We start from the raw sequence: 19057 nt of genomic DNA, 5'->3' as shown, positions 1-19057 counted from the left end.
TAGACAGGTTTGTGGCTTTCCTAATCAAGTCCAATCAGTATAATCAAACACAGCTGGACTCAAATGAAGGTGTAGAACCATCTCAAGGATGATCAGAAGAAATAGACAGCACCTGAGTTAAATATGAGTGTCACGGCAAAGGGTCTGAATACTTATAACCATGTGATATTTCAGTTTTTCTTTTTTAATAAATTTGCAAAAATTTCTACATTTCTGTTTTTTTCTGTCAAGATGGGGTGCTGAGTGTACATTACTGAGAAATAAAATGAACTTTTTTGATTTTTGGAAAATGGCTGCAATGAAACAAAGAGTGAAAAATTTAAAGGGGTCTGAATACTTTCCGTACCCACTGTATATATAAACAAACTGTAAAATTAAATGATGGATGGGGATTCTTTCCAAATGCCTAAATATATGGCCATTTACTGTATAACCGATGCAGCTTCACCAAATGTGTCTAATTTGAAACTAGCTAACTGAATAGAACTCTGATCACATGTTCTTTGTCAAATGCCAACCATTTCTCCTAAAAAATTACCTTTATATACAACTCAAAAATGCAGTGTACCAAATATGTTTGGGAGGAAACAATTTTTGTCTAAATCATTTTCACTGGCAACATTTTTTCCAATGCAGATAGTGTACGTCATGCTGAGAAGTTGTTGGTAGGTGGTCTGGAGGACTGGTGGGCATAAAAGGGACTTTTATTTTTTTTTACCTGTGTTCTCATCCTGCATGTGGTTTTGTCTAAGTTTAAAGAGGTGATATTATGCTCATTTTCAGGTTCAAAATCTTATTTAGGGGTTGTACCAGAATAGGTTTACATGATTTAAAAAATACCTTTTTTAATCCATACCGCACATTGCTGCAGCTCCTCTTTTCACCCTGTGTTGAAGGCTTCGTTTTAGCTATGGAGTGATACATCTTGTCTCTAAATGATCTTTGTTGGGAGATGCACATGCGTACATTCCTAGTTAAGGACTACTAGCCAATCAGAAGCAGACAAACGCGGGTCAGTGAGAAGCCGGTAAACAGCTTTGGTTCAGCTGTACACGTTGCCGACCAGCTTGGTAACATAGACTGGAGCAAGAGTTTCAGAATGGTGAGTTATGAAAACGTAAACAGTGCTAGCCTGATAATCAGACTTAACTGCCATTTCAACAAACAAAATAAGTTGTCAGAGACTGTTTTGAGCCTTTGCAGTTATGTCCTCATTATGTTGAGAAAATGGTAATCCAGGTAACATCACATCTCTTTCAAAACTTGTTTGCTGTGCCAATTTAGCAGTAATTAACCACAATTTTGGGAGACATCATGATCACTGACACAATTGATTTATAGGCCCGCCAAGCAAATTCATTCTAAAAGTTGACTTAAGAAATTTAAAATGAAAAATAGATTATCAAATGATTTTCTAACATTGTTAGTGGCCTTTTATTGTGGCCAGCCTAAGGCACACCTGTGCAACACCCATGCTGTCTGATCAGCATCTTGATACGCCACACCTGGGAGGTGGATGGATTATCTCGGCTAAGGAGAAGTGCTCACTGACACAGATTTTGACAGACTGGTGAACAACATTTGAGAGAAATAGGCCTTTTGTGTACATAGATAAAGTCTTACATGTTTGAGTTCAGCTCATGATGAATGGGGGCAAAAACACCATCATGTATTTTTGACATTACCTTGTGGGTAATGCCTCTAACCTCCCCGCTAAGAATCTAATAGGACCTGATAGGATGTGACATGGGTCTAGGTTGCTTTACACTAATCTCAGGGATGAAGTTTCCCGCTGTGGACAGATGTAATACACTACTTTCATAGAAAAACTCCCGAATGTGTAGTGCTGCGGTATGGGGTGTTCGTCTCACCGAGGCTTCTGTTAGCTCTCATCCTCTTTAACCAGAACTAATCTTTATCCGCACTTTGAGATGCTCAGAGTGTGTGTGTGTGTGTGTGTGTGTAATTGAGACGAGAGAGAATCACTGGTGTTAAATATGCTTAGCTGAGAAATCATTGTAGTAGGTTTTGGCATTTCCCAAAGCATCACCTGCACTGTGAAATAAATCCAGCTAAAATTATTGCCATCAGAAATGTAGAAACACAAAACACACTGTCTGACACATCAGGACAGCAAGAGGTTAAATTAAAATGAATTGAAAAAATCGATGAATGAGTAACTGACAAGAGAAAAAGACAATTCAACACTTACTGAGAAGCTTGCATAATTCTCTTAAAAACTTAAGATATGCTTTTTTATTGCTGTCTGAATAGAGCTGAAAAACAAGATGATTCTGTAATTTGTTGTGTGTGCTGCTGTATGAAATCTGTTCCACTTTATAATAAGCCATTGGCCTGGTGTTGTATCCTCAGATAACTGGCAATTAGCTGCAGTGGCCTTAAAGGCCCACTTCTCTGTCTGTTTCTGCCCACAGTGAAACCTTGCATAAGCAAGTTTTTTATGACCTTTCTCCCAAAAGTTTTTGGAGTTTATCCCAGCTGCTATATTACATAACCCCGTGTATAGGTCAGTGCAGTTCATTTTAGATGAGTTTAGAATGGATCAACAGTGTGGCTGTCATTCAGTTGAACATATTTTAGCACCTGGAGCAAGGCAACATAAAATATACAAATAAAAAAAATAAAAAAATCAGATTCTGCTTTTGGTTCACTGTTTGCCTTGACTTATAAACTATTTGTGGGAACGTAAATGTTGTGGTTGCTCAAGTAATATTTTAAACTGCATTTTAAACCCCTATGGGTGAAACAGTAGAATAACCAATGGTGAAAAGAAAAAAAAAAGTATTTTTACTCAGTCTATTGCCAGTCTATTAAATACACCTAGCTAAAACTAATGTAATCTTATACAAAAGTCCAGCAATAGATCCCAGCTTTATGGATTTTATAATATTAATATGAAAAATGTTTTAAATTTTGATTTTGTTTACATAATTCCAGTAATTTAGATGTAAGAAATATGTCACAAAGAAGTGTTTTCTGAAAAATATATTTCATTTATGTTTTTTCACATGTTCTTTGTAGGGGACAGCAGGTCTAATTTGACAAAAAAAAAATTGCATTGTTAACCATAAATTTGCTATACTATTATATATAACAATATAAAACTAATTTAAAACACATTCATCATGGAACATTCATATTTAATTTTAAGAAACCTTTTTTTTTTTTACTTAAAAAACATTACAACCTTTATGTTGTTGGGACTGTTATGAAGAACATACATTTTGGTACCGATCTGAGCATGTCCAGTGAAGTGATGACAACTTCCAGTTTCATGGCGAAACATGGAACTTAGCAGCAACGCCAGGGATATGCCGTTGAAGGAAAACTCACACACTTTACAACATGACATCATCAGTGTTTTAAGGGTTTTCTGAAATAGCTGAAGTAGATATAGCCAACCTGCAAGAAGTGCTTCATCACAGCACAGAAGTAGTCACTTCCTGTTGCCAGTAGCTGTCACTATGACTATGGGTGAATGTTGGCGTGTACATGTGTTCAGGGCGGCAGAAAAATAATTCCTTCAGTTTCAAAAGGACCTCACATGTTTCGTGCTCGGGCCCTAACAATACAAAGGTGATCATTTCCCTCCCTTATGGCCATAGATGCCGGTTGGTGTGATTCCCGTCATTTTGAAAAGACAGAACATTTGCTATGTTGGCCAGACCCCATCTGTTTGACATCACTAGAAAGCCCAGGATGTACTCTACACAGGACATTAGGACTCAAACAGGTTACACGCTGGTGTTCGATATAGAGCCTTCAGTGCCATGTCATATCAATAAGGGTAGGCTAAATAACAGAAACCTCCTCTTTGTAGTCTCAGTACAGTTCAACAGCACCACAAACAGCTGCCTCCAACATGACCATAAATACTGTGTCTTTGGCAGAATAAAGAATATAGATATCTAACAACTAACCTTAACTCTATACATAGCCAAACTGTTCTCATCTCAGGGCGTCCAATACCAACGCTTTCAGAAAAAGTGACAAAACATAATTATTTGTTTTCCCAGACCATTGTGGCAGGACAGTAAGAGGACACTTCTCAGAGAAACTTTAATAACAAAATAAACCTCAAACAGTAAAAGTGAGGTGGACAAACATTTCCATTTCAATAAAAACATATATGAAAATGACCTTGTTATTGGGGTTTTACCTTGAAAGTAGCAGTACTCACATGTGACATGCAGGAAGAGTGTCGTGGTGTCATAACCCAGCGTGTTCTCTGCCAGCGCTGTGACACGAAATATTCCAGCAGACTTATAGACATGTTTGATCCCCTCCTCAGTCCAGCTCAGGTTGGAGTAAGACACGGCTGTGCCGTCACCAAAATCCAGCTGGATGTTGGTCCGCATAGAGTCACCCTGAAACACAGCACAGCAAGGCCTCATTCAGCTATAGATGAACGCTATCACATCACATCACTTTCACCACCACAGAAAGGCCAAACAAGATCATCAGGTGGCTCCTCTGAAAGGGGAGGGCTACCAAACACAGGCCTAGAAGAAAACAGTAAAGGTCATCAGAAATGACAATGTATATACAATGTACAGAACAGTGAGTGGTCTGATGACGCTGATATGTGGCCAGAAATAAATAGAGCTTCCGGTCACATATGAACCTCAATATCACGCATGTAATACATAAGCTCACATATACAGTATACTTTCTATCAAAGACTTCAGTAGGTGATTTCGAAAAACAAAAAAATAACACGTCAATAGAAGACATCCATACAGACATTTGGTCTCATTTTGAACTGGAGCATCTGCAAATAAATCCCATCTGTTCTGATCCACTATAGGTACGCACAGTTTAAGGTGAATAAATCCCTGTTTTTGCTGTTAGGGAGCCAGGAGGGACAAATGAGTGAGATTCACCTCTTCTTTTATGGGGTTTTATTCTGTTTGGTGTTTTACAACAACATGATCTAAATAAGAATGTTTAAATTCAGAAGTTTAGACTCATCACCCCGAATAGTTTTTCCTTATTAAGTTCTAGTGTTTTATTAGTAGGAAGAACATCACCTGGGGCCTCATGTATAAAAGACTGTGCAGCTTTCATATTGAAAGATGGCGTACTCAGAATTTCAAAAGTATATACACACAGAAATATCCACATGTATAAAACCAGCGTACGCCAGGTCCTGCACACCTTTCCTTCATACATCCCAATCAATGTGAAATTGAGCGAAATATTTCATTTGATGGTTTGAACTCTTTGATCACCAACAAACGCAAAACGACAGAGTGGTTTAGTGTTAGAATACAGTCAATGCAACCGGCTCAGAGATTCATAATGGCTGAAATAAAGAAAACAGGGTCTGACGTGTCCAAAAAGACGGGGAAAGAGTTTTTCTAATACAGAAGTATAGGTGTTTGTGAGGTGGAAGTTAGAAAGCACTGTTTAATGCAGCTTGTTCACAGACAAAATAAGATTTAGAGAGTTTAATAGAATTATATTATTGTAAACAAAGACTTTAGGTAGTAAGGTAAACATTATTGTTGATCACATCAGACACACACCTGCGGTATCTCAGTGCGCTCTGTGCTCCTGACAGCGCAGTCTGTCTGAAAAGAACTCAGAAGCTAAATTCCCGTCTAATAGACAGAGACAGACACTGTGAACACGAGGTGATTATGATGGCGCTGTTTGCAAAGTGGAGGAAGACAGAGAAAGAAGAACGTGTCCAAAGTACGGGATTATTTCAAGCTAAAGAAATCAACAACTCTGTAATGTTACCGTCCTTCCACCGTAAAACGAAACTTATGTCACCACAGCAACAGCAGGACAGCACCTGATTAGATAGCAGCCGGTGTTCTGCCAGCGGACCACAGACTAGGTAACAGTAACTTTATCATTTAGCTGAAATCATGATTGATTGTTGAGTTGAAGCCAAAGTAAGCTGCAGTCCTCAGCTGAAAATGTGCACACGTGCGTTTGTTGTTCTCCTGGTTGGGCTGTGAGTTGTAACCTCACAGTCATGAGTAAACTGGCTGTCTGGGAGCTGCACCTTTTTACTGACCTCCAGCTCTCTCTGTGGCTCAGACAATCCCTGCTACTTGCGTGTGCTAATCCATCCTTTCACCCATATTTTTTGTCTTTATAGTTGCCATCTTTATAATAACAAACAACAGCTGTTTCGTGTGCAGGATCGCTCATTTCCCGTTTCACATTTCACGTGTTTTCTTGATAAAATGTGGTTTGGAGACCAGCGTCGCGTGACACAGCCACTGTCAGCTCGTGTAGTGTGTGACCCCCTGTCACCGATCAGTCACGTAGTGTGAACGCCACAACGACTTTAAGACTGCTGTTGTGACGGCAAGTTGTGTAGTGTGAACAGCACGGCCATCGCCTTTAGTATAACTTGTATAGCACTTGGGTGATGTTTGTGTTTGTAAAGCAGCTGTCTGGTTGTTTGTCTTTTGAAAAGCTTTTAATGACCCTGGGGGAGAGTCTATTTCACAGAGGAGAAAACGGTTCTAATCTGGAATGTGAAGAACGTCAAGGCACAAATTTACAGCAAGCCAAATATTAATTAAGTAGAAGTCCAAATGTGACTATATAGCAACCAATATATTGATATATGTAGCTAAACATATTAGTATAGAGAATTCCTGAGATGCTTCTAAGGGCGGACAACATCCCTGTTTGAAAGGAATTTACGTTTCCAGAAAAGTTTCTGTCTGTGCTGATAGCAGGCCGTGACACAGTTAACAAGTAGCTAGTTAACACAGTGGCTAATTTAGAAGCTAAAGAGATATTTCCCTCAGGGGTTAATTGGAAAAGGCCAAAAGCAGAGCTAAAAGAAAGGGACTTAACATGTGACCAGAAACACGACACCAAATCGGTGTTAATGTTGCTCTTTTATTGCTTACTGTGTAAAAAGGAAAAGGTTATCATAGCCTGTTGTGTTTTTCAGTTGTGTTGCCAACAAGTGGCCAAAAACATATGGAAGATATTAAAAGACAAAAGGTTTCCATGCAAATAGGCAAGCAGTGTAAATTATATTTTTTAGTAAGAATTTGCCATTTATCACATTTAACAGTTGAACTGCTGGATTCCTAAAACCACCAATGGGTAAAATTTACCAGCTTCTAGAATGCATTGATTTTGTAATTATTTCTGCTACACCTGACTCAAACACACATATTGCGGAACCATTCAGCACATTGGTTGTGCGTTTTGCTTGCATTGCGCCTTCACCACAAAGGACTTTCTCCTGAGCACTTCTGCATCTGTGAAGGGCTTGTGGCTCCTTTGATGCCGTCCACTCCGTGCTGTTGTGGATGTTGTAGTTACATTTGAAACACGTAAACCTGAATTTAAATGCAGTATATATTTGAGAAGAAAAGATTGACTATTGCAGTGTTTTTATAGGCCTACATAATAATAGAATTAGAATCTGAGTTCTTCCTGCTCGTTTGTTTTGGACTGTGCATCCAAACAGTTACCATACATACAAACATTTTAAAATTCCAAATGAAAATACTGAAAGAAATGATTCTAATCAATTTCAAAATTCAAAGTACAAAGTATTTTTACCCAACAAAAAAAATGTATAATGATCGCTGTTGCTAAATTCAATTCAATTTCAATTTTATTTATATAGCGCCAAATCACAACAACAGTTATCTCACAGCGCTTTTCATAAAAGAGCAGGTCTAGACCGTACTCTGTGATGATATTTACAGAAGCCCAACAGTTCCCACCAAGAGCAAGCACTAGGCGACAGAGGCAAGGAAAAACTTCCTTTTAAGAGGCAGAAACCTCGAGCAGAACCATGGCTCAGGGTGGGCGGCCATCTGCCTCGACCGGTTGGGGTGAGAGAGAGAGAGAGAGAAAGAGAGAGAGAAGAGAGTGAAAGAGAGAGAGAGAGAGAAAGAGAGAGAGAGAGAGAGAGAGGGATGTAAGGAGAGAGAGAGGGGAGGGAGGCAGCCTACACAATATACACACAGAGGTACAGACAGCGAAGGTAATGTTGCTATAAACTAAATGAAAAATGGTACAGATATTTATAATAGTGTTAATGGTAACCATCGTAATGTTAATGATTATAATAACAATAAGACCAGCGACAACAGTCGCTGCAGTAGAGGGTGTCGAGCAGGAACACAGGGGCAGCAGGCGACCCGCAGCCACAGATCCAGACTCCACAGCTCCAGAGCCAGAAAACCTGCAGGAAGTGATAGGAGGAGAGAGGAGAGGGACGAGAAAGCACAAGACTACCAGAAAGGGGAGAAGTTGTGTTAGTAACATGCAATAATGGGATAAGGTTGCATACAGAGGGAGAGAAAGTAGAGGAGAGAGGAGCTCAGTGCATCATGGGAAATCCCCCGGCAGTCTAGGCCTATAGCAGCATAACTAAGGGATGGTTCAGGACTACCTGAGCCAGCCCTAACTATAAGCTTTATCAAAGAGGAAAGTCTTAAGCCTACTTTTAAATGTGGAGATGGTGTCTGCCTCCTGAACCCAAACTGGAACCTGGTTCCACAGGAGAGGAGCTTGATAGCTGAACGCTCTGGCTCCTAGTCTACTTTTGGAGACTCTAGGAACCACAAGTAACCCTGCATTCTGGGAGCGCAGTGCTCTGGTGGGGTAGTAAGGTACTATGAGCTCTTTAAGATAAGATGGTGCCTGACCTAAACAATACACTACGGTCGAAAACGAGGTCAAGAAACACATGAAGGAGCCGCCTGCATCCCCTGACATAGAGAGAACTCTGTTGTGAAGTTTGGCCAGACAATGATGAAACTTCATTATATTAATGCATATTGTCTGCTACAGTATGTAGCAGAAGGGAGGTACAAACTATATTTCACTTTACAACCTGTTGGATTGTGACAAGCCTAAAGCCAGTTTTCTAGTACACAAAAAGGTGTTGCTCATAGCAACATAGAATGTTTATCTAAACACTCGAAATCAATAGCGTGAATGAGATGCTTTAAGAGGGTTTTACATAAATCTGCAATCTTGTGATCGCTACAATGAACACAAATGCAACCAATTCCACCCTCAGTTGCAAGAGCCTGCAATTGCATCCAGTCCTCAAGATATTTCTAATCGGAAGATTGCTCATTTTGCTAATTGCTACCCTCTACAATCCTTTCAAGCAACACTGTTAAAAACCCTGGTCATATCAAATCAAACCTTGACCTCAACAAACATCCTTCCTTGCAAATATGTTGATGCCTATTTGTCTTTTACTGGCTTCTCATACAGCACACACTTCCAGGCTGTGAAATGCTCACTGACAGCTCTACCAATTGAAATTCAAAAACAATTTGCATTTATTTAAACTTAACCATCTCTATCCAAATACATAAAAATCTTTGATTTATGGAACTTGTTAAGAGCAAACACTATTTGATTCATGACTTCAATTCAAAAAATTCAAAGAAGACAAAAAAGACCCTGATTGTCTGCATAGACTAGTGGCTATTTAAGAAACACCCACAAACTGCCCACCTTCAGCTACCAGAATGAAACATTCAAGATAATTTTTACTCTTACCAGTACTCAATACAAAGTTAACATTATCACAATTTATTGCACAATAAAAAAGCTAACATATTACTTGCAATTGTCAGAAAAGTGTCATCCATCAGAACAAAATTCAACCCAATACAGTTCATAAAATAGATTTACTGGACCAATCTCACTTGTACCAGTTCCTTTCAGGTGGAAATAGAGGAAAGTAGCACCAAGGACAGTTGAGTGAAATTATGTGACATGGCAGCGATGGATAACCCAGGTTTGATTCAGATTTAAGTGAGCAGAAAAAATTCAGATGAATAGCCACATATTAAAGCCAAATCCTGGAAGTAAGCTCCACATAGTCCACCACATCTATGCACACAGCATTCACCTCTTAAATACTAAAATTGTATTGTTAATTTAGCTATTCATAATACATGCAGTTTTATAGTCAATTAGAATGATTTTCCTTCATTTAAATGATGCGCTGGCATTTGCTTGCTCTTTGCAAATGTATGTTCCTTTTGGTCATTATAGTTGAAGTACACTATATAATAATTATAGTACTTAGCTACAGTATAATTACATAGATTAATACAGTTCTTTCAATAATTTATCTTACAGACTAAAACTACTAATGACTCTTCATTGGAATTATTACTAGTGGTTTCAAAAGTTTCGTCTGACTAGTTTAGCAAAAAACTATTTTTTCATATAACAGGCGTTTATATATGGAGCTAAAAACATTTTTTATCGCGAGATAGTATCTGGTGCTCACAAGATACTGTCTGGTGTGCAAGAGATGTTGAATCATCTCATAAGGCACAAATAATATTACGCTGGTGGGTCCAGCTTTCTGCAAGATTAGCTGCATACAGATAAACACACACACACACACAACCAGGCACATGATCCCCTCCAGGTTCACATCTGTCAGAGATCAAAATCAGGAAGCTTTGTTCAAGGATTTCTTGCAGACAGCTGATTTGTTTAGAAATTAATTCATATAATAAAATAATTATTACATTGAGCTTTGATTGCTAATGATGTAGATGCTTGACAGTCAATGTACCGTGTCTTTAAAATGTTGATGTCAAAATGATTACCTAAGATCATTAGTGATGCGAAGATGTAGGACTGCTGTATTTATAAATGAGTGTCAGAAAGAAGAATAGAGATAGATCTGAATGTATGCGCGCACATGTGCCTCTATGTATATGCACACCACGCCACCATGTTTGCCTTTGCATGGTGTGTGAGTCTTCAGCTCCCTGCACGGTTTCCTCTGGGAATCACATCTGGCATTATCCTAGGATCAGCACAGCGCGAGTGTTGGTGGCTCCAGCTGCCACGGCGACCAAATCTGCTTTCATCCCTCCAGGCCCGCAAAGGCAAACTCCCCTTCTCCCCTTGGCACACTGTAGCGCAATGCTACTGGGATTTTCATTTGTAACACTGCATTAGCATGCCAGTTTCGCCACTATGCACAATAACACAAGATAAATACACCAATTGTTAATTTTCTTTCCCCTTTCATGCTCTTTTGCCCCTTCCATCCCTTGCTACCTGAGTCCCTTCTTTGTGTGCTTCCTGGTGTGAAAACACAGGAGGTTTGGTCGAGGCATCTGGGTATATTTCATGTCACTTTGCCTGGAAAATGATAGCTTCAATAAGTGGCTGGAGAGAATAGAGAACAGCTAAGAGCAGGGTTTGACAGTGCAGGCATTGTTAAGAGCTGTAATGAGCTGGCATGCAAACAAGACTCGGGCTTGATGGCGCCGATGTCACTCAACTGTTCTTGCTCTGTGCTGTCCATTCTGTGTTCACGCTTGCTCTCTATACCAGCCACAATGGGATTCACTAATCTGCATAAGACTGATACTGACCCATCTCTCTAAATGTCACTCTTTGTGTACATGTATCTCCCAGGGCTGAGCAGATCCAAACACATCACGGCTGGAGCCTTGAGGGTGGCCCGTCGGTATTGGTTTGCATGAAAACACTCTTGTACGAGGTGACAAGGGTTCGGATACACAGGGACAGGCACGTCAACGTGATATGTGATAACAAAAGACACTGCTGTTGTGACTAATTCTTGAAATTCATTTTGGTTATTAACACGGTACACAGTGAGAGAGTCCATGTTGTTTCTGCAGTGAGGGTTAATGTTTTCGCTGTAATATTCTGTTTGGGAGCATTGTTACTTAAAGATAATTATTATTGTTATGTTATTTATACAAGTGGAAATTTATACTCAAAATTAATTAATGTCACACATTTTGGAAAAATCGTCCTTTTTTTCGTTTTTTTTAACTGAACTTTGATTTAACTGAACTCTCTTATGCATTTCAATCCTTCTGGGAAGAAATGTCTGTTATAGTACTTCCTAGGAAGCAGGTCTATGGCTTTATTTTTTTTCTGCCTCAGAATTCAAAAATTTCTATATGATTATAAACAAATAAGACAAATGCAAAAAATTACAAATAATAATGTATCTTTTTAAACCAAGAAAAGTGTATGGCAGTGCAGTTAGTAATTGATCTAAATAAAAAAAACTTTTCAACATATTATGATGGTTCTATTTTGGTTTGGCCCTTATGTTGCTGCCTTGCTGTTGGATATTACTAAGAAATGTCTAATGTTAGCGGCTCTGTTGCTATATGCTGAAAAGAACATTTTAGATGTGATATTTCATTATTTTATTTTAGAACTATAATTGTTGGAAGTTAAATGATTACAAGAGTTAATGGTGTCATTTAAAACCAGGTCTAGAAAAATTTATTAATACATTCTTACATTTATCAGGTGGCCAGAAACAAACGCCAAATAAATGCTAGCGTTTCTCTGTAAAAGGCAATTGGTTGCTAACATGTTCGTATAACAACTTTGTGAGGTGATAATTTTGACAGCTTGATCTGCTGCCCCCAGTGGCCTTCTTTAAGAACAACATTTTTCCATTCTTTATTTCCATAAAATATTAAATGGACTATCTGATTTGTAATATCTAACTGAAATGAGTACTTGACATAAATTGAAAGATAAAAAAAGATGTTGGAAATCATTGGAAATAGAAGTAAAAACTGACCTTACTAATAACTTAACAAGTCAGGACAAGTTCAAATCTACAATAATGACTGCACAGAGTTTGAAAATGCACATTGCTGTTAATATTTTAGCTGGGAATCCTGAGTAGCTGTGCCTGTTATTATCAATCACAATGATGAGACTCCATCAGGTTATTCCACTGGGGCAGAAATCATTTTGACAAAAAGAAAAAATGAGTGAGCAAGAACAACTTTTGAACATTTTCTCCCAAATGTGACTAGAGTGAAATGGCTGGCTAAAACTTCCGTATTGAACAGGAGTTGCTATATGGCCACACAAATGGGAGCACAAATTTATATCAAGCTGAACATTGTTATAAATAAACCCTTTCAAGTTTTTGCACCTTAAGGAGACAATTAAAAATTAAGATTTCCAACAATTATTTTAGTTTTTATGAGTATAAATCAACAGTGCCTCTGTGATGAAAGTACAAAAATGAAGCATGCTCACACCAGTGTCTCTTTCCAACTTAAGCACTGAGCTGGCAAAGCTTTTGTTAGCCAAGTATTGCCAGCAAAAGTGAAGCCAAATCTGATTAATGACAACGCTGAACCAAGAGGGAAGCCAGTTTATCCGCAGGAAGTCAGCGCTCACTCTGTGTCACCATCTGATTTGATTAGTTGTACTTGTTGATTTAAAAATGAATTGTCAGAGAAAACAAAATATGATGTACATACTGTATGCACTGTTTTTCATTTCAATTGGTTGCATTCATTCTTTAGCTTGGCCATCTGCAGGGCTAGTTGTCTAGCTAAGATTTGAAAACTACTGAGGTTATGAGCTCATCATATTTTGCTGTTTAATCCAAGGTTGATCAGGTTGTTGCAAAACTTTCCCAAAGACAGGACTGAGGACAGGTGCTGGAAAGGTTTTTAACATGCAGCGTGCATTGATCTATCTAGTGGTTAGTACATTGTTAGAGCTGCAAATGTGCATAGTTTGGATGCAGCAACAGACTCAAGTGTCAGTTTCTATAAGCCTTGAACGAGAGTCTTCATAATAGTGTTCACAAGAGAGTTACTGGGGAATTTCCACGAGCCACAGGTACAGCAATGAACTGTTTCTTTGCAGTCAGTTTATTGACATGCAGTTACCGTAAAACTTGTATTAACAGCCTGGGCTTTTATTTGCTTAAATCACTGAACTCACCCTGCCTATATTTGGTGACAGGCATCCATATGGAACAGACCTATAATCCCATTCACACACATTCCCATTCTTTTGAACCAGTATGAATATTTTTGGATAAAAATTAGGATTGCAAATAATTAAATTCAATCAATTACAAATTAGTGATTTGGTCTACCTCCAACAGACGGCTCGGGCACTTTCATTTTGTAGGCAGCAAGGCAATGAAAACAACCATAACCAACAACACAGTGCAGGAAGAAGAGAAAAGTGTGGCAGATATTAGCAGAAAGTGAGCCATGGACTTCACATGGACTTGCAACTTGGATACATTTTTATGAAAAGCCAATTTGATACTTTTGAGAGAGAAAATAAAATGAATAAAGTGTCTCAAATGCCCTGTATCTCCATCCTTTGATGACAAATATGGAATGGCATATAAATTCGTCATGAATTGTTTGAAATTTGGTTGATGTCATTCAGGCACAAGCAAATCTCTTCTCTATTAACTGCTTAGTGAGAAGTGTGTCACTTTTACAAGCCCAGCCCAGCTGTAATTATTGTGTTGCATAACAGGTTTCTCAAACAATACAACACCAGTGCTGACCATGAAAACACAACATGTGGTCAGACTAATCTTAAATTTTTTCTTCTTCTAAATGTGGACGTGCCCCACAGAGTCTTCAGCCCATTAAATATTTAGGCGCATTTTCTCTCCCCAAGAAATACAGCCATTGCAGACTTCATGAATATAAATTAAACTTTGAAATCATCTTAGGAATTTTCTAAAATGGGTCTGATGCCACAAGGATTCTTTACCCACACTTCTCTTCTTTTATCACATCGTTCTGCTACCCACCTCCCTTCCTCCATCAACCCCTACCCTCTCCGTTCGATCAGACAATCCCCCTCATAATGAAAGAAACAGGTCTTGATTCCTCAACTCATCACAGAGTAATATGACAACTGGGCCTGGACAAGACCCTGGGGACACACACTTGCCTTGAGCTGTTGCAGTGGTAGGAAAACACTCATGTTGCTAATGCCCCAAAGTCTTCAGTTAGTATCAACGGACTATATTCTGACGGAGTAATGTGAGGCAGTTTCCTAGTGACGAGGCAGCCTGGCAGGCCTGGCTCTGAACACAGTGCCTCTCACTCACTAACAGGGTCTCCAGTGAGGTCTTTTTCTTTTGCTTCTGGCTCAGAACTCTTGCATTGCGTGGGTGATTTGGAGCCATTTGACTCTATTAAACTTTAGAGAGTGTTTAGAACGGATTTACTTTCCTAGGAATCAGCAGACTCACTCAAACTTTTTTCCAGGTTTGTAAATTATATCTTGCAATGTTTCATAAACACAATAATACACATTTAAACTTAGTTCCATACATGCACCTTTGGTCTCATTCATTGCTGTATAGGAACAAACAAATTTACTTTTATTTTACGTGTCTTTAAAGTTACCATATTACATATTTGTTTTAAACGCTGAAAGAAGAGACTCACAAATCTGGCACTGTGTGTGAGCAGCAGGAAGTTTTGGGACATCCAAATGTTTTTATCAGCTAATAATAATACAAGGTATCTGTATCTGGGGGACAAGGATAGGTATAACTGTGTGTCAGCAGCGTAACTATGTTAACATATGCTGTGTTTGCAGATGATGTGGTCTAGAGGCAATATATACAAGCTGACCATCAGTGGACCAAGTATTGAGCTCTGTCCATATATGATGATGAATTTCCTGCACAGAGAGACCAAACATGTTGTCCCTCTCCACAGCATGTAAACCTGGCAAGTATTGACCTTTGGCTGATTGAGGTCTGTTTAGAAGTAATATGAATTGATGTGGTATTTCCCCTTTAGCACAAAAACATATATTTGAAAAAAATGCTGCACTAATAAATATTATTCAATTAACAATGCAGAACATTACTGTAATGTGAATATGGTCAATCACAGTAATGAAGCCACAGAGAATTATCCCCAGACCCCACTTTCAGAACCACTGCTGTACTCTAGCTGCCCAGCACCAAAGGTAGCTGGTGACCATAGTGGTACAATTACTAGCAACAGAGCCAGATTTTTCTCTCAGGCGTTGGTGGAGATTAAACAAGAGGTAAAATAAGAGTAAATATCAGACTTACATTCATTAGGTGGCCAAAACATGACTCCAAATGAATGTTAGTTAGTATAAATTTGTTGCTAACTTGTTAGCAAAAGTAACTTATACACCATTGGTATGGTATCTGTCAAAAGGTTTTTCTGCCCCATGGTGAGCAACAATCAATTAATGCAGCTTTACTTAAAAATCAACAGTACAAATCAATGTCTGAGGGAAACAGTGTATATAGCTAGACTAGCGAAGTAGACATGTTGGTTGTGTTCTCACCTCATCCAGATGCACCAGAAAGGTAACGTTGCTGCCCAGGTTGGCAGTGAGTTTGCCATCTTTGGCAGTCAGCAGGAGTCCTTTAGGGGGCCTGTTGGGACACTGCTGCTTTCTGGCCGTGTACATTTCTTTAACTCCTTTAGTGCAGTTGTTCAACACCACTTTACGGTACCTTTGGAAAGATCCAAAACATTTAATTGTGAAAAGAGCCTACAACTTAGTGTATTTTTCCTTTTTTCAGTTCACTCTACTCAAGTCCACATATTCCTTTAGTGTTTGAATCAGTCCCCTAGATGCTACATGAGCTTGCAGTTTTGTTGGGAGAGCAGAGTGGTGTGTTAGTACAGCTGTTGTGCCTAACAACAGCAAACACAGACTAGATAACAACTGACAACACAAATTGTGTCAGAGGCTGAAACACCTTGCAAAACTTAATCACATCGTGAATAAAAACACCCCCACTGTGGTTAAGCTTTGCAAGGTGTCTGTCCTCTGGGGATCCTCAAACATCTTGCTGGCACAAGAAAGAAAAATGCAATAAAAGTAAATTATTACACCACAGAAACAAATGTGTTTAGAATATATCAGTTATTATCACAAGTGTCTAAACCTACATGGTGTACTGCAGTGACACTAATTGGGAAGTCATTGGAAATTGGATCAATATTCATTAGTAGTATTTGATTGGTGGTGTCTAGTTGACACAATGGTGCTCACTACACTCATGTAGTTTATGCCAGTGGTAGAAGCAGTACTCAGATCTGCAAAGCACAGCCATTTAACTTTTAAATAAGAAACAACACAATCTACAAAATGGAATTCATAAGCTTAAAAACCTTTAGCTTAACCTTGCTCAATTCAATGCACAATACTACAGGACTTGAGAGGTTTCATAGTTTTGAATGGCCACATTAGAATCTTATAAATCTTATGAATATCCTGTTTGTGCTTGCCCCCAAATTTCAAAATCTCAACCTCAAAAACTGTGCTTAATGCACTACTGTTTGGCCTACAAAAACGATGCTGAAGGGGTATCCAGTGCGTTAAAACGCGATGCCAAGGGGTATTGACCAAGCATCCATATGTAACGACTTGGGAGTGAGAGCGTGTTGTTAAATCTGTGACTGGTATCTGCTCTAAAACCCTGCTTGAGCATCCAAGAGAAAGCCTACACAGACAGATTTGTGCGAAGATTAAATTCACATGGATGTACATATTATAATACGGTAAAATATGAATTCTGAGTAAATCACATAGTCCTCACCCTGTGCTGTTGAGGTAGTTTTGACCTTGACTGCAGCTTCCGGAGACACTGGAGGGATTGAACCAGAAGGCAGGCAGGCAGTTCCCGTCGCCGCTGCGTTCATATCCATAGTCACTGTCAGACAACAAAGCACATCCACACGGCACCTAATCAATATCATGTGAAAAGGGACATATTGTCATACAGTGTGTTCCACATCCCTATCTTATCTATCTCTTTATTACTGGTGACCAGGGGCCTTTCTGGCAGAGAGACCCATCATTATTATGTATTGATTAAGGCGACTGTTGACAAATGTGCCACAGCAGCGTAAAGCAGTGTTATTGGAAACACAGGCTGGAATTGTTACCATACACAAAGGATGACTAACTCTCACATGCCCGCTACTGTTTCCAACAAGACCATGATTTACATCTAACAAAGCAAGGTAAGCTAGTGCCCATTCTAATAATGGTCATGACATTGATTTATCAATTAATCACCAAGCCAGAACAAATAAACAAAACCAACAAGCCAGTGACTGACTAGTCCAGTTTCATTCTGTGATTATGCAGCGTGAACTATTCATTAACAAGCTGTCAAGGCAGATGGTTGCACAGGCGCATGGCCAAAGACGTAAAAGGTTAGTATCGTGTCTTCAAGACATAACAGAGCGTGAGTCTGTGCACATTGTGTTAAAGCTGGGTGTGCACACAGAATTGGGATCATGGTTCAAACATTACATTAAACATCCCATTTCTCTTTTAATGAATGATGTGTTCGTGTGTTTATGACTTGTTATTTCTTCACACACCTAGTGTCTAACATTTTTGTATGTAATGTTTATTGTGAGTAGCATGAAGGGAGTGCGTTCTGTAAAATGATAAACAAATCTACTATGTAACTTGTAGTTACAGGAAAACACAACAAAAACGGTTTTGGAAGTGTTAGGCATCAATTTAATTTTTTATAAAAGTATAAAAACAGACCTATCAGCACCTATAATGCTTGTAGCTTAGCAATTCACACATTGTATTGCATTTAAGGAGAGTAAAGTGCTAATACTATGTTTGTGAAGTTGCCAGGCAACCAGATGAGCTGTATTTGTTTTCTTGGAATAAAATATTTTAATCAGTAGGTTTTAGAGGTATTAGTAGCTGTTTTTCTTAACGTTGAAGAAAACCAGGCTAACAGCCTCCAGCTTTGTCAGTCTTTATGCTTCGATCAGCTAACCACATCCTGATGCATAATGCATGGACATGACATTGGCACAGATGTTTTCATCTAACTTTTCAAAAGAAAGCACATATTTTTCTAAAAATGTCACACTATTTTTTTACACCTTGGAGAAAAAGGGTTGCAAATGAGGGAAAAGAAACATTACAATACATTAGAAAAACAACATACATTGTTTTCTGTATGTTCAGTTGGTACTCAAATTATGGAGGTTTAATATAACTTTAATAGCACCATTATTTGATACAAGGCTAAAAAGTATGCAAATTAAGTTAAAGGATTTTAGCTTTTTTCTGCATTGGTGGTTTATAAAATCCTCATTTTAAACATCCGCCAAATAATTCCTTGTAGAGAGCGACAGAGCAAGATTGACAGTCCAAAATCAGACACAGCAACAACAAAAAAAACCCAAAACTTTACACTAGTTCAATGGATACCAATTAGCAAACACTC

General features: G+C 38.7%; 1 protein-coding gene across 1 annotated transcript in view; it reads right to left on the bottom strand.

The window, feature by feature from the left end:
* Positions 1-19057, bottom strand: part of sorcs3 (sortilin related VPS10 domain containing receptor 3) — a 232244-nt gene that overhangs the window by 24248 nt on the left and 188939 nt on the right. Inside the window, exons 17-19 of the mRNA XM_038714563.1 lie at positions 17390-17503; positions 16126-16297; positions 4202-4388 (exon numbers count right to left, since the gene is read on the bottom strand). Coding sequence (XP_038570491.1) covers positions 4202-4388; positions 16126-16297; positions 17390-17503 — 473 coding nt within the window. The remainder of the gene's footprint in view (positions 1-4201; positions 4389-16125; positions 16298-17389; positions 17504-19057) is intronic.

Source organism: Micropterus salmoides, unplaced genomic scaffold (genome assembly GCF_014851395.1).
Source record: "Micropterus salmoides isolate LMB-PRFRI ecotype aquatic unplaced genomic scaffold, ASM1485139v1 Ms_hic_scaffold_12, whole genome shotgun sequence".
In the NCBI taxonomy this organism is placed as follows: domain Eukaryota; kingdom Metazoa; phylum Chordata; class Actinopteri; order Centrarchiformes; family Centrarchidae; genus Micropterus; species Micropterus salmoides.
The sequence above is the reverse complement of the archived record's forward strand: the minus strand, read 5'-3'. Positions and strand labels throughout refer to the sequence as shown.